The sequence below is a fragment of the Pleurodeles waltl genome, chromosome 2_2 (assembly GCF_031143425.1).
Source record: "Pleurodeles waltl isolate 20211129_DDA chromosome 2_2, aPleWal1.hap1.20221129, whole genome shotgun sequence".
Lineage (NCBI taxonomy): Eukaryota > Metazoa > Chordata > Amphibia > Caudata > Salamandridae > Pleurodeles > Pleurodeles waltl.
The window spans coordinates 299,564,281-299,580,192 of record NC_090439.1 but is presented as its reverse complement, the minus strand read 5'-3'; the positions used below and the strand labels follow the sequence as shown (position 1 = coordinate 299,580,192).

General features: G+C 46.0%; 1 protein-coding gene across 4 annotated transcripts in view; it reads left to right on the top strand.

Moving 5' to 3' along the window:
• The window catches only part of AFG3L2 (AFG3 like matrix AAA peptidase subunit 2), a 336,314-nt gene that overhangs the window by 302,325 nt on the left and 18,077 nt on the right, over window positions 1-15,912 (top strand). For all 4 annotated transcript variants that reach the window (XM_069219758.1, XM_069219759.1, XM_069219757.1 and 1 more), the window contains one exon: window positions 15,570-15,764. In XM_069219758.1, the coding sequence (XP_069075859.1) occupies window positions 15,570-15,764 (195 nt within the window). The remainder of the gene's footprint in view (window positions 1-15,569; window positions 15,765-15,912) is intronic.

Here is a 15,912-nt window from a genome sequence, read left to right as displayed (position 1 = left end):
GTGACTATGGTCATAGAGAAACTGGTCCACCCTGAACAACACCTACTTGGTCACCAGTACCAAGTAACCGATGCTCACAACAACACACTTAGCCACCCCATGGCTGTTGTAAATCTCAACTGGGGGGGGTGGGGGTTACTGGTCCAAAGAAAGTTGTGGTAGCCTCAGATTTACCTGTAGACTGTCTACTAGGAAATGATTTGGAGACATCAGCTTGGTCAGATGTGGAGTTGGAGGCCCATGCAGCAATGCTGGGCATCCCAGGGCATATTTTTGCTTTAAGCAGGGCTCAGGCCAAAAAGCAAAAAGGACAGGGTGACTTGGATCCTGGAACAATGGACCAAGTGCTCCCTAAAGCTAGGGCTAGTAGAAGTAAAGCACTTCCTACTATCCCTCCCTCTACAGTGGATTCTACTTCTGAGGAAGAAGTTCCACCCTGTGCAGAACCTACACCAGAGGAGCTGGAAGCAGACACTGCTGAGCTTTTGGGTGAAGGGGGGCCTGCCAGGGAGGAGCTGAGTGTGGCACAGCATACCTGTCCCACACTAGAGGGTCTAAGACAGCAAGCTGTGAAACAAGCTAATGGGGATGTCAGTGACTCTCACAGAGTTTACTGGGAGGACAACCTCTTGTACACTGAAGCAAGGGATCCTAAACCTGGAACTGCCAGGAGGTTAGTGATTCCTCAGGAGTACAGAAAGTTCCTCCTAACTCTAGCCCACAACATTCCCCTAGCTGGACATCTGGGACAAATGAAAACTTGGGACAGGCTTGTTCCCTTGTTTCATTGGCCTAGAATGTCTGAGGACACAAAATAATTTTGTAAGTCCTGTGAAACCTGTCAAGCCAGTGGCAAGACAGGTGGCACCCCAAAGGCACCCCTTATTCCACTGCCTGTGGTTGGGGTTCCCTTTGAAAGGGTAGGGGTTGACATAGTTGGCCCCCTTGACCCGCCTACTGCTTCAGGCAATAGGTTTATCTTGGTGGTAGTGGACCATGCCACAAGATATCCTGAAGCAATTCCTTTAAGGACCACTACAGCACCTGCAGTGGCAAAGGCCCTCCTGGGAATATTTTCCAGGGTGGGCTTCCCAAAGGAAGTAGTATCAGACAGGGGAAGCAATTTCATGTCTGCATACGTAAAGGCCATGTGGAAGGAGTGTGGTGTAACTTACAAGTTCACTACACCCTATCATCCACAAACTAATGGACTGGTGGAGAGATTTAACAAAACTCTCAAAGGCATGATTATGGGACTCCCTGAAAAACTCCGCAGGAGATGGGATATCCTTTTACCATGCCTCCTTTTTGCCTACAGGGAGGTACCCCAGAAAGGAGTGGGCTTCAGCCCCTTTGAACTCCTCTTTGGACACCCTGTTAGGGGTCCACTAACACTTGTCAAGGAGGGTTGGGAACAACCTTTAAAAGCTCCAAAGCAAGATATTGTGGATTATGTACTTGGCCTCAGATCAAGGATGGCTTAGTATATGAAAAAGGCCAGTAAAAACCTTCAGGCCAGCCAAGAGCTCCAGAAGCAATGGCATGATCAGAAGGCTGTTTTGGTTCAGTACCAACCAGGGCAGAAAGTGTGGGTCTTGGAGCCTGTGGCCCCAAGAGCACTCCAAGATAAATGGAGTGGACCCCACATAATTGTTGAAAAGAAGGGTGAAGTCACCTACTTAGTTGACTTAGGCACTGCCAGGAGTCCCCTTAGGGTGCTTCATGTCAATCGCCTGAAACCCTACTATGACAGGGCTGATCTCACCCTGCTCATGGCAACTGATGAGGGACAGGAAGAAGACAGTGATCCTCTACCTGATCTCTTCTCTTCCACAGAACAAGATGCTCTAGTGGAGGGTGTAGTTTTGGCTGATTGTCTTACTGCTGAGCAGAAAGACCATTGCATAAATCTCCTGGGTCAGTTTTCTGAACTCTTCTCTACTGTGCCAGGTACCACTTCTTGGTGTGAGCACACTATAGATACTGGAGACAGCTTGCCTGTCAAAAGTAAGATCTATAGGCAGCCTGACCATGTCAGGGACTGCATAAAGCAAGAGGTGCAGAAAATGTTAGAACTGGGAGTGGTTGAGCACTCTGAAAGTCCATGGGCTTCTCCTGTGGTACTTGTACCAAAACCGCATTCCAAGGATGGAAAGAAGGAAATGCGGTTTTGTGTAGACTACAGAGGTCTCAACCAGGTAACCAAAACTGATGCTCACCCTATACCCACGGCAGATGAGCTCATAGATACACTGGCATCTGCCAAGTATCTAAGCACTTTTGATTTGACTGCAGGGTATTGGCAGATCAAATTATCAGAAGATGCTAAACCTAAAACTGCATTTTCAACCATTGGAGGCCATTACCAATTCACAGTAATGCCTTTTGGATTGAAAAATGCACCTGCCACTTTTCAGAGGTTGGTGAACACAGTCCTGCAAGGGCTGGAAGCTTTTAGTGCAGCATATCTGTACGATATAGCTGTCTTTAGCTCCAGTTGGGATGATCACCTGGTCCACCTATGGAAAGTTTTAGAGACCCTGCAAAAGGCAGGCCTCACTATCAAGGCTTCAAATTGCCAGATAGGGCAGGGGAAGGTGGTTTATCTGGGACACCTTGTTGGTGGGGAACAGATTGCACAACTTCAGGGGAAAATCCAAACTATTATAGATTGGATTCCCCCTACTACTCAGACTCAGGTGAGAGCCTTCCTAGGCCTCACTGGGTATTACAGGAGGTTCATTAAGAACTATGGCTCCATTGCAGCCCCTCTTAATGACCTCACATCCAAAAAGATGCCTAAAAAGGTATTATGGACAGCAAACTGTCAGAAAGCTTTTGAGGAGCTGAAGCAGGCCATGTGCTCTGCACCTGTCCTGAAAAGCCCTTGTTACTCTAAAAAATTATATGTCCAGACTGATGCATCTGAATTAGGAGTAGGGGCAGTCCTATCACAACTTAATTCTGAGGGCCAGGATCAACCTGTTGCTTTTATTAGTAGGAAGTTGACCCCTAGAGAAAAGCGTTGGTCTGCCATTGAGAGGGAGGCCTTTGCTGTGGTCTGGGCACTGAAGAAGTTGAGGCCATACTTGTTTGGCACTCACTTCATTGTTCAGACAGACCACAAACCTCTACTTTGGCTAAAACAAATGAAAGGTGAAAATCCTAAATTGTTGAGGTGGTCCATATCCCTACAGGGAATGGACTATACAGTGGAACATAGACCTGGGAGTAGCCACTCCAATGCAGAGGGACTCTCCAGATATTTCCACTTAGACAATGAAGACTCATCAGGTCACGGCTAGTCTTATTGTCCTTCGTTTGGGGGGGGGTTGTGTAGGAAAGTACCATCTTGCCTGGCATGTTACCCCCATTTTTCACTGTATATATGTTGTTTTAGTTGTATGTGTCACTGGGACCCTGCTAGTCAGGGCCCCAGTGCTCGTAAGTGTGCCTGAATGTGTTACCTGTGTTATGACTAACTGTCTCACTGAGGCTCTGCTAATCAGAACCTCAGTGGTTATGCTCTCTCATTTCTTTCAAATTGTCACTAACAGGCTAGTGACCAATTTTACCAATTTACATTGGCTTACTGGAACACCCTTATAATTCCCTAGTATATGGTACTGAGGTACCCAGGGTATTGGGGTTCCAGGAGATCCCTATGGGCTGCAGCATTTCTTTTGCCACCCATAGGGAGCTCTGACAATTCTTACACAGGCCTGCCATTGCAGCCTGAGTGAAATAACGTCCACGTTATTTCACAGCCATTTTACACTGCACTTAAGTAACTTATAAGTCACCTATATGTCTAACCTTTACCTGGTAAAGGTTAGGTGCAAAGTTACTTAGTGTGAGGGCACCCTGGCACTAGCCAAGGTGCCCCCACATTGTGCAGGGCCAATTCCCCGGACTTTGTGAGTGCGGGGACACCATTACACGCGTGCACTACATATAGGTCACTACCTATATGTAGCTTCACAATGGTAACTCCGAATATGGCCATGTAACATGTCTATGATCATGGAATTGCCCCCTCTATGCCATCCTGGCATAGTTGGCACAATCCCATGATCCCAGTGGTCTGTAGCACAGACACTGGTACTGCCAAAATGCCTTTCCCGGGGTTTCACTGCAGCTGCTGCAGCTGCCAACCCCTCTGACAGGCTTCTGCCCTCCTGGGGTCCAGCCAGGCCTGGCCCAGGATGGCAGAACAAAGGACTTCCTCTGAGAGAGGGTGTTACACCCTCTCCCTTTGGAAAATGGTGTGAAGGCAGGGGAGGAGTAGCCTCCCCCAGCCTCGGAAATGCTTTCATGGACACACATGGTGCCCATTTCTGCATAAGCCAGTCTACACCGGTTCAGGGACCCCTTAGCCCTGCTCTGGCGCGAAACTGGACAAAGGAAAGGGGAGTGACCACTCCCCTGACCTGTACCTCCCCTGGGAGGTGCCCAGAGCTCCTCCAGTGTGCTCCAGACCTCTGCCATCTTGGAAACAGAGGTGCTGCTGGCACACTGGACTGCTCTGAGTGGCCAGTGCCAGCAGGTGACGTCAGAGACTCCTTCTGATAGGCTCCTTCAGGTGTTGCTAGCCTATCTTCTCTCCTAAGTAGCCAAACCCTCTTTTCTGGCTATTTAGGGTCTCTGTCTTTGGGGATTCTTTAGATAACGAATGCAAGAGCTCATCCGAGTTCCTCTGCATCTCTCTCTTCACCTTCTGCCAAGGAATCGACTGCTGACCGCGCTGGAAGCCTGCAAAACTGCAACAAAGTAGCGAAGACGACTACTGTAACTCTGTAACGCTGATCCTGCAGCCTTCTCGACTGTTTTCCTGGTGGTGCATGCTGTGGGGGTAGTCTGCCTCCTCTCTGCACTAGAAGCTCCAAAGAAATCTCCCGTGGGTCGACGGAATCGTCCCCCTGCAACCGCAGGCACCAAAGAGCTGCATCACCGGTACCCTGGGTCTCCTCTCAGCACGACGAGCGAGGTCCCTTGAATCCAGCAACTCTGTCCAAGGGACTCCCACAGTCCAGTGACTCTTCAGTCCAAGTTTGGTGGAGGTAAGTCCTTGCCTCCCCACGCCAGACTGCATTGCTGGGAACCGCGACTTTTGCAGCTACTCCGGCCTCTGTGCACTTCCGGCGGAAATCCTTTGTGCACAGTCCAGCCTGGGTCCACGGCACTCTAACCTGCATTGCACGACCTCCTAAGTTGTTCTCCGGCGACGTGGGACTCCTTTGTGCGACTTCGGGTGAGCACTGTTTCACGCATCCTCGTAGTGCCTGTTTCTGGCACTTCTGCGGGTGCTGCCTGCTGCTGAGGGGGCTCCTTGTCTTGCTCGACGCCCCCTCTGTCCCCAGACGCAATTGGCGACATCCTGGTCCCTCCTGGGCCACAGCAGCATCCAAAAACACTAACCGCACGATTTGCAGCTAGCAAGGCTTGTTGGCGGTCTTTCGGCGGGAAAACACTTCTGCACGACTCTCCACGGCGTGTGGGATCAATCCTCCAAAGGGGAAGTCTGTAGCCCTTGTCGTTCCTGCAGAAACCTAAGCTTCTACTGTCCAGTAGCAGCTTCTTTGCACCCACAGCTGGCATTTCCTGGGCATCTGCCCATCTCTGACTTGCTTGTGACTTTTGGACTTGGTCCCCTTGTTCCATAGGTACCCTCGACTGGAAATCCATCGTTGTTGCATTGTTGGTTTGTGTCTTTCCTGCAGAATTCCCCTATCACGACTTCTATGTCCTTTGGGGAACTTTAGTGCACTTTGCACTCACTTTTCCGGGTCTTTGGGTGGGCTATTTTTCTAACCCTTACTATTTTCTAATAGTCCCAGCGACCCTCTACAAGGTCACATAGGTTTGGGGTCCATTCGTGGTTCGCATTCCACTTTTGGAGTATATGGTTTGTGTTGCCCCTATCCCTATGTGTCCCCATTGCATCCTATTGTAACTATACATTGTTTGCACTGTTTTCTAATACTATTACTGCATATTTTGGTATTGTGTACATATATCTTGTGTATATTTGCTATCCTCATACTGAGGGTACTCACTGAGATACTTTTGGCATATTGTCATAAAAATAAAGTACCTTTATTTTTAGTATATCTGTGTATTGTGTTTTCTTATGATATTGTGCATATGACACTAGTGGTACTGTAGGAGCTTCACTCGTCTCCTAGTTCAGCCTAAGCTGCTCTGCTAAGCTACCATTATCTATCAGCCTATGCTGCTAGACACCCTATACACTAATAAGGGATAACTGGGCCTGGTGCAAGGTGCAAGTACCCCTAGGTACTCACTACAAGCCAGTCCAGCCTCCTACAGTTCTGTACCCAAACCTGTCCACTCTCCGCCTTCTTGCGTAGAGATTGAGTGATATCAGTTGACAGCTTTTGACCTTCCGCCATAAGTCTGTAATGTTATCTTGGCAGCCAGGTGTCCCTCCACCATCTATCCAGACAGTGGTGCTTTGCACTAGGGCTTCCTTTTTGCCAAAAGTGGTTACACGCTTTCATGTAGGCCAGTTCTTCACCTTTCCCCACTCTTCACCTTTCCCCACTTTTTACACCACCCCACATCCCTCTAAGGAAGAAGAGAGACTCCACCGCCTGGACTCAAAAAGAGTGTTGGCATTCTCCCTTGATCGTACAAAAGAGTTCTGGGTGGATGATCAACTCTTTGTAGAATATGTGGGTGTGAGGAAAAGTTGGGTAGTGCAGAAGCGGGCCATCTCCAGAATGGTCATACTCTGCATTAAGATCTGCTACGCACTGGCCAAAAAGCAACCACCTGAAGGTTTGCGTGTTCATTCTACCTGAGCTACAGCTGCAACCACAGCGTTTGCACTCAGAGTTCGAGTTCTTGAAACCTGTCAGGGAGCAACATGGGCATCTCTGCACACATTCACCAAACACTACTTCCTTGACAGTCAGGTGCGTAGGGACGGGTATTTTGCCTGTTCGTTCTTGTAATACTTTCTATCATGATCTTCGTTTGCAGACCCGCCTCTGCGGATGGTAATGCTTGGGTATCTATTCTAAGGTAAGGAATCTGAAACTAGAAGTCTATCTGATGAACAAGTTACTCACCTTCGGTAATGCCTTATCTGTTAGGGACATATTCTAGTTGGAGATTCCTTACCAACCCACCCACCCTACCTGCTATGTGAACTGATTTCAAGGGACAGGGACTCCCCTTAAGGGCCTTTGTTTTGATGCACCAGTGGCTCTGCTTTCCTGGTGTGGAAAGGCACGAAAAGAAACTGACGTCATCATGCCAGTGGGGTGCCTATATATGGCCCACAATGTAATTTCCGGGGCAGACAACGGACACAAAGCCGATTAGCGACACGTAATGGCACGCAGGGGTACTGCTTAGAAAATTCTCTGCATCAAGCTGATGCCTGAGAGAAAATTATAAGATAAAGAATCTGCAACTAAAATATGTCTCTCCCCAATAAGGTGTTACAAAGGTAAGAAACTTGTTCAACAGTCAGTAGGACGCATCTCAGATCTAGAGGCCTCAGTTATAGCCCTACATGCAAAGGTGGACAACCTAACCATGATGAATGGACGAGTAGAACATGCGTAGGATGCAGAGAGGCATACCGCCACAGTAATCTGCGCTTTGTAAGGTTCCCTGTAGGGGTAGAAGGCACATACATAATCTGATTTGCTTTTAGAAACTAGAATGCTACCAGAGGGAAAACTGTTTTCCTGATTCGTGGTGTAGAGGGCACACTATATTCCCTCAGACCATTATTAAATAAGATCCTCAACTTCAGGGACAGTGATGAAATACTGAATATGGTGTGCACTCTGAGCTGAGTTCCATTGTCTCCCAACACATCATGATTTTCTAAGACTACACACGCCAGGTAAATTGTCTGAGGAAATCGTTCAGAGGGGTCACCCAGAAACTGGTGGCCATGGATCTACAATACATTCTCTTGTACTCTGCAAAATTGAAAATCAATTATCATTCCAAATCTTTGACTCGCCTGATGTAGCATAGGACTAAGTGGGCCAACATACGACCACCAGTGCCTGGCTAGCAGTACCACAAGGACAAGAGACTACAACCAGCAACTAAGATTGCATGGGTGAGACACATCAAATGCTCCAGGGTGAGGTGCAGCCCAGCTTTGGCATCCAGAGGGCCTTCTGGGGGGCAACTGTGATGTGGATCCGCCGACTCAGAAGAGACAGATATGGACCAGCTGCTGGCTGGAGAGAACCATTGCCAGTGAATAAAAAGTGAGAGGCTCAGAGCAAATAGACTACATTAGGTTTCATCCCACTGAAGAACCTCATTCTGGCAGAAGGGAGAATGAATGAGGTGAGGGGGCCTGAATATAGAGCGAATTATCTGGTTCACCAGAAGGGCATGGGTTTGCCTGACTTGGTCCCCTAGTTGATTGTTGGAGCGTTACATAGGGAGCTCCAAGGGCTCCATAATGAGGTAGTGCTGAAACCAATTCTTCTAACTATGGGAAAATTGATCAACAGATGTATCGTGTTTGAAAGTATGGAGAGGTGACGGACAGGGTGTTCCGGGGTTTTACAAGCTTTTAGGTTAAATTTGTTGGTACTTTACAAGAGCCGCTTGGTGCCTAAAATTATCTCCAGATTTTATGTTGTTCAGAAAGGCAGACAATAAACTGCAGTGTAGTCTGTTGCCCGAGTTTAGACTCTAGTTGTCGAATGGATACAGCCTACGCAACCACTCAAGACTGGTTCTGTCCTAAAGGCAGCGATGTGATATAGGCCAGATGTTTTTATGATCCATGAAACTCATCTGATAGGAATTAAATGTTGATTTCTGGGTCGGAAGGGCTTCACCTCAATATATCATGCCAGATTCCCTAGGGGGCTCCAGAAGGTTGCCATTCTAGTTAAAAAGCAGTCGCTCTTTCAAGTGTTTAGAGTATAGCACGATAGATGTATTAAGATCTCTAAAGCACTGAGGGCACCAGTAATGACATTTATATCAGTATATGAAACCTTCCACTCCACAGTCCCCTTACTTCCTGCATACACCAAGGGCTGTCGTTTTTCAGCCCCCTCCTTTGCAAGATTAACAGCATTAGGTACTTCAACAGAGTCCTGAGCCCAGCACTGAATGGAGGCCATACACAAACAGTGGGAATAGACATACTCTCCCATCTCACCACCTTTACAACGTCATATGGGTGAGCACTATATGGCACTGAAGAAACCCTAGCACATGGGCATATACCTTCTTTTCCAGAGTGCTCAGGTATTACTCTTGGCTGAATTATTTACTCCTCTCAGAGGTGGAACAAAAGAATGAGGATCCAAACCGGGGATTATTGTATTACATGCCAATTGAGCTGCTGTAGGTAGGAAGAGAAGTTAACTGGGGCTTATGTCACAACTTAACACCTGGTGGCTCGCCAGGTAAGAGCTCAAAGAAGGAAGGTGAAACAGCTATATGCCTCGGTTCAGGAGGAGACAGTTAATTCTCATAGATCCTTTGAAAAGCCTTTAAATCAGCAGCAACTGGGAAAGCCCTAACCATCATCTCAAAACTCTCAAAGGAAAGAAAGGATGGGCTTATCCGCTTGGAGGAGAATATCCTAGAATTGCTGCTGGATATAAAATCAATAAACAAGGTGAGACATTAACCCCAGCTTGTTTATCAGCAAGCCCTGCTCATCAAACTCAGGTAGGTTGCACAATATTGGGTGCATAAACAGATAAATAAAGCTGAGAAATGATAAACTGATTAAATCAGAGGGAGGTTCACAATAGACATATTGGGGACAATCCCATATGACACGGGCCACCAAAATTTACACAAACTACACCTACATGCATAGAGATTCAGCAGCGACAACTGATTGTGTTTGATTTACAGCCTGTCATTCTTGCCATCAGGCGCTCTTCCACAAACTCCTAACGGACACATTTGCAGCCTGGTATAGTATTTGCAGCACTAACCCTTTACAGAAAAGCTGTCAGACACCCTTTAGTTTGTTTTGGCTGTAGCCGACCAAGGGCTTGAAGTTGGCACTATCTAAGGGTATCTCTCGGTCCTGACAGCTTTTCTATATTTGCCGGACTACCCGTCCTTCTTCAAATCACTTGTAGTGATGAGGTTCATTAATGTTTGAAACATGTTTCCTCCCACGCTGTTTGTGATACCACAGTGGGATCTTACCGTGGTCTTGACACTTCTCATGGCTACACCCTTTGAGCCAATGCATAGCTGTTCACTGCAACTCCAGGCCTTGAAGACTCTCTCCTCATTAAGATCACACCCGCTCATCGTGTGAGTGTACTAACAGCAATTTCAGTGCAAATGCTTTACATCACAATTTTCTTCCGGACAAAATGGTGCAGAGGACTCGGGCATTCTTCTTACTAAAAGTTGTGTTTTCCTTCCACTTTGGGCAATTCATAGCACTCTACCAGTGTTCTTTGTTCCACTTCACAAGAGGAGGAGAGGCTCCATCAGTTGGACCCAAAAAAGGCTTTCAAGCTTTTACATTCATCATACTAAGGACCATCAAGTGGGCAATCAGTTTTTCGGGGGGTTCTCTGGAGCGTAGAAAAGAAAGGTGGTTTAGGAGTGGATTTTGTCGAGATGGACAGTTGTCTGCATTAATATCTATTTACACGCTGGCCAAGAAACATTTTCTAGAAGGTCTGAAAGCCCGTTCCACCAGGCCTAAGGTTGCTCCCACTGCACTGTCACTCAGAGGGCCTGTCCTGGACATCTGACAGGCAACAACATGGGCGCCAATGCATACGTGCACAAATCACTACTGCCTTGACAGCCATCTCAGATAGGAAGGACATTTCGCCCACCCAGTACTACAGGATTTTTTTAGTCTGAACCTACTCCACAGACCCTCCACTTCGGAGATGTACTGCTTTGCTGTTTATTCTATGTGAATAATCTGCAGTTAGAAGTATCCATCATTTATCTCACTATTACACCCCCCAGTGTATCAGCCTTTATGTCTATCTGCATTTTCTCAACCTCACTCTGACCAATTACCTAGCTCTCTCCCTTTTTGCCTGCCTACCTCTTCTTCCGTCTACCTCCGTGTCTTTCTATATTAGATACTTTTTAGTATCCAGTGGACTTTATTTCACTGAAAAGGGGTAATAAGTTCTGTGTTCCGAACAGATTCCCCAAAATATGTATTGTCCAGCACCCTAAAAATACTTTAGATGGCACTGCCCATATGCCAGTCTAAATCTTGGTTCTGCCAACTTCTTCTGAAGCATCACAGAAGAATTGTTTTCCCGTAGATCCCTCAACCATGTTAACTCTTTGCAAAATGTAGGTACAGAGTGCATCAAAATTTACATTCTTTCAGGTTCCACCACATTGTTTTGTCCAGGGCCTTGGGCATTTGAGACCAAGGTGGTCATGTTTGAGAATGAGGGCATTTATCCTTGTGTGGCATCAAAACTCTTCCCCCTTTCCTGCACCTTCACACACACCACCAACCGTCCTTAGCCATTGAGCCACCAATTCTGAAGCAGATTTGCAAGATTTATAGAAAGGCTTCCTTTTTATCCATTATTTTAAAGTCCTTCGACAAAAGGACCCAGAGCCACAAGACCAGTTGAATTGTTTTGGGCCAGGGAATGAACCAGCTCAGTCTGTGTGCTAAAGGTGGAGTCACTGGAGAGACCTCCCACAAGCACAAGGAGACCAAAAGTCTGGTGACTTCTGACACAAAAAAAAAATATATACCAGTCAGCTGGACTCCTGAGACAAATAATGCTACCATCACGGCCAGCTATACACACTGACACAAGTTTGACTAGGTCACTTCCTCACCCACAGACTGTGCTCAGTAGGGAGGAAAGATTCATGCTCAAGGTGTACAAAGAAGCCACAGAACAAAAGCAGCTGGTGACCTAAAACTTTCTCAGCTTTGCCTCCAGGATTAGACTGGCCTTGTTCTGGCCAACATTGCTCATGCCCTGGGACATGACGTTGGAGGCCCAGGTTGAACAAATCAGTCTCATCTTCATTGCCAAAAACCCATTTGATCATTCAACAGACAAGGTTGTTCATTAATACAAGGCAAGTATGTTCATTACAAAATTTCTGAGTACCATGTAATTTGAACCTCTGAGACCTCCATTTCTACCAGCTGGGAAAGCCTTCTATATTTTCAAGATTTATGAACCTCTTTACTGTAAGACTACTCCAGGAAACAAGCAGTCGAAAATGAGCAATTTAAGAGGGAACAACAATCCTGCACTTAGCCTCAGGAAAGGCTACAAAGTTTCAGCTACTTCCTAAGAGACCTGGCACTGTCCAACAAGCTCCACGGTTTGCTCCACTCTACCACCACTGGAACTTGATAACCACTGATGCATGATTCTTTGCAGACCTTCCAAATCTAACACCATCCTAGCCTCTGTGTCAATATGTGTGCCAAGAACATCTGCAGGAGAAAAACAGGCTGTTCCTTTTAGAAGCACTCAGGCTTGCCCTGCCTCCAAAAAAGAGACAAGGACATTACGTCTATTACTTTTGTGTAAGGAAAAAAAAAAAGAGATCACCACCTCTTCGTTCTCTACAGTTTGAACCCTTTATACCCCCTTCATAGGTTCTACATGGGGCATTGGCTCAGGTGCTTGTTGTTGATCAGAACAATCACTGGACCTGCAGTATGTTTTCTTTCATGCTCCTGTCATAGAGTAACATGGAAACTACCCCTGCTTCATGAAGGGAAGACTCAAAATTGGGTAATAGCTTTAATCTAGATCAAGGATCATTTTGGACCAGCAGGGCTGTGGAAGCCTGGTGGTTTCAGAGATTGCAGACATGCTGCATCGACATGGTACCCCATGCAGTGTCCCTACGAGTTCCCTAGAGCTTAGGTTATCTACTGAGCTGCCATACAAAATGCATTGCAGTCCAGCCACCCCTGGTCCCACCCTTACGATAGTGGGCACATGCTTCCAGCCTCTCCATGAGTTGTCTTTTTATCCTGTGTCTTCAATTCATGGTTCCACCAGCCCTTCACAGTACAAATGGGAGAGTACATTGGAGTTGAAGGCCATCTTTTTAGCACCTAATGCCTCCATGCCAATGTATCTTCAATGTTGAGGGTTTACACGGACAATACCACAACTCTCCCTGCACTACACTAATTCCACCTTTGACAGCTGGCAGTACGTCTGTGTGAGATGGCCTTTTGTCATTGCAAGGAACAACATCACAAGAGCTATTTCAAGGTTAAGAAACACTTGAGCAGACAGCCTGGGCAGCTGTTTCCACAAGTCACACAGGTGGAGAATTCCTCAGAAAATCATCAAACTCTTCTTCAAGGTATGGAACTGTCCACCCATAGATGGCTTTGAAAGTCATCTGACTGGCAGGTGCAGCCACTTTATCTCTGATTTGGCAGCAGTCCCATGTCCTTAGGGGATTGCATGATGTTGGATTGAAAGTGGATGGTCTTGTATGTATTACCTCCACTTCCTCTGATTCCGAAGGTCCTCTGAGCTCACTGTGCTTAATCATCCTAGTTGTCCTTGCTTGACCTCCACAAAATATGGTGCTTCAGCGTGGTCTGTCTTATTCAGAGATACCATACTCACATCTCCCTAGGAGAAACCAGCTTCCATGGGAGGGAGCAAGAGATTTACAACCCTCCTACATGAAGTAATCTTAAGCCTGTGGTTGCTCATATGGTCACTTATGTACATCTAGGTCTCTCTCCTGAGAACCTGGAGGTCCTTGATGCAGTGAGGAATTTTTCACCCAAGATTCATACATAAGTAACTAGCTCAGATTACTTTTTTGGGTACTGGCAAAAACATCAATCCACTCCCTTCCTTGTTACAAGTGTCCTTTTCATATTAGCTGACTGAGACTGACGCTGGTGGGCAACTCTAGACTTACCTTATGTCTGTTGTTGCCAACTTTAACAGTCCTGGTAAATCCTCCTGCATTGTCAACGATGCTGTCAAATTGAGACCTAACATGCCTAATTCAGTTTTGTCCTCTTATCAAACCTACAATCCCTATTTGCTCTTGGGACCTTATCCTGGTCATGTCAGAGTTGCTGCACAAACCATTTGAGCCAATGAAGTCCTATTGGATTAAGATTCCTTCTTGGTGGCTGTAACTTCAGTCTGGTGCATAAGCTTTTGCAAAGAGACAAGGGTTCTTGTAATACTCCAATCCTTTATTTGAAAAGTGCTGTCATGGCTTCAACTGAAAGAAAACATCATTCTCCCAACATTCTTTAATCTTCCTGATGCTTCATCTGCCAAGGAAACATTGCACATTCCAGACAGAACAAAGAAGATCCTTGCACTTCTTTATTGACCAAACCAAGATCTGCATTTGTCATGCTAGCGTTTTGTGACCATTTGAGGCAATGATGTTAGCTTAGCAGCTGCTGAGTCCACCATTGCTAGAAGAATAACTTTATGTATTATTCATTGTTAGACTTTACATGGATCCCAGCAGTGCTTAATTGTAAAGAAATAAGCACTAAAACCCTCATCAGGATTTCCACTGCAGCCTGAACTACACATTGTCCTTCCCAGCTCTGCCAATGGAAGTACCAACACAAATACTAATCATCACAATCCTACAAGTGTGGCAATTCAGACCATTCATGCCCCTCTTAAGCTATAAGTTTGGCTTAGGAGGAAGTCAAGATCAATTTTTGAGCTATATTGAATTAATAAACTGTTGATGTGCTCATTTGTAAATATGACAGATAGTGCCACCACGTAGCAGACTGTTACAAGCCGTTGACGATTAAGTGCCGGTGCCGAGCACCGGAAACCACCAGATCAAATTAAGCTCTCGATCACAGGCTCTGTCCCATCTTAGTACAGACCCTACCAGGGATAAATTGTTTTTGGTGCACATCACCAGGCTCTCCTGTCAAACAATTGCACCAGCAGCTGTGAAGGTGACCTTGCACTCCCTGTATCTACACTATGCCCTTGAAGCTTCTTTCAAGAGTTATCCGAGATTTGGCCAGGTTTCTCTGGAATCTGTTTGCTTAGTCCTGAGCTGCCTGATTTTGCTTTTATATTTCCACCTTTGGCATCATCTCTTACTTTGGGATATGCCCACAAGCTGAAAATGGAAAAGTACACATAAGACTAGGATTAAATTGGTGACTCCCTGATTCCTAGCCCATGAGCTCTTACCCATTGTCGGTATTTTAGCTAGTCTTTTAAATATGTGCCAATCAACTTCATTTTTCAAGCTGGAAAGAACAAACCTGGGTGCAGGAATAGGCAGCCTGCCACCTAGGGTGTATTTACATGTGTGCAGTTAGTTTAAAGATCTTTTTTCAACAGTAATAAAAGTGCTTCTTGTTATGCCAGAGGTGGGAAGGATACTCAAACATTGAGCCTATGGGCTTTGAGCAATGGAGTCACAATAAAGATAAATTTATCCTTTGGGGGTAATAAAACCCATTATTTGAGTTATTTTTGGAGTGTACACTGTTTGCAGAAAGTCTTTAACCACTTAATACAACTTTATAGCACTCGCGTATGACATGATAACTCACATTTATCCTCCTATTTTCTCAGATTGTGCAATTTGGCATGAATGATAAGGTGGGACAGGTGTCCTTCGATCTTCCAAGACAGGGAGATATGGTGCTGGAGAAGCCTTATAGTGAGGCAACTGCAAGGTTGATCGATGATGAAGTCCGGGTACTCATTAACGCAGCCTATGAAAGAACATTGCAGCTCCTGAAGGAGAAGAAGTCGGAGGTGGAGAAGGTAAGTGTATAAGCAACACCACAGAAAAGTATTCCCTTACTTCTTGAAGTGACTCTTGTTACCCAAAAAGTATCAAGGGCTGCTGTAGATGTCATTATTTCTTTATCAGCTGCCCTTGCAAGAATATGGTATATATGTATATATATTT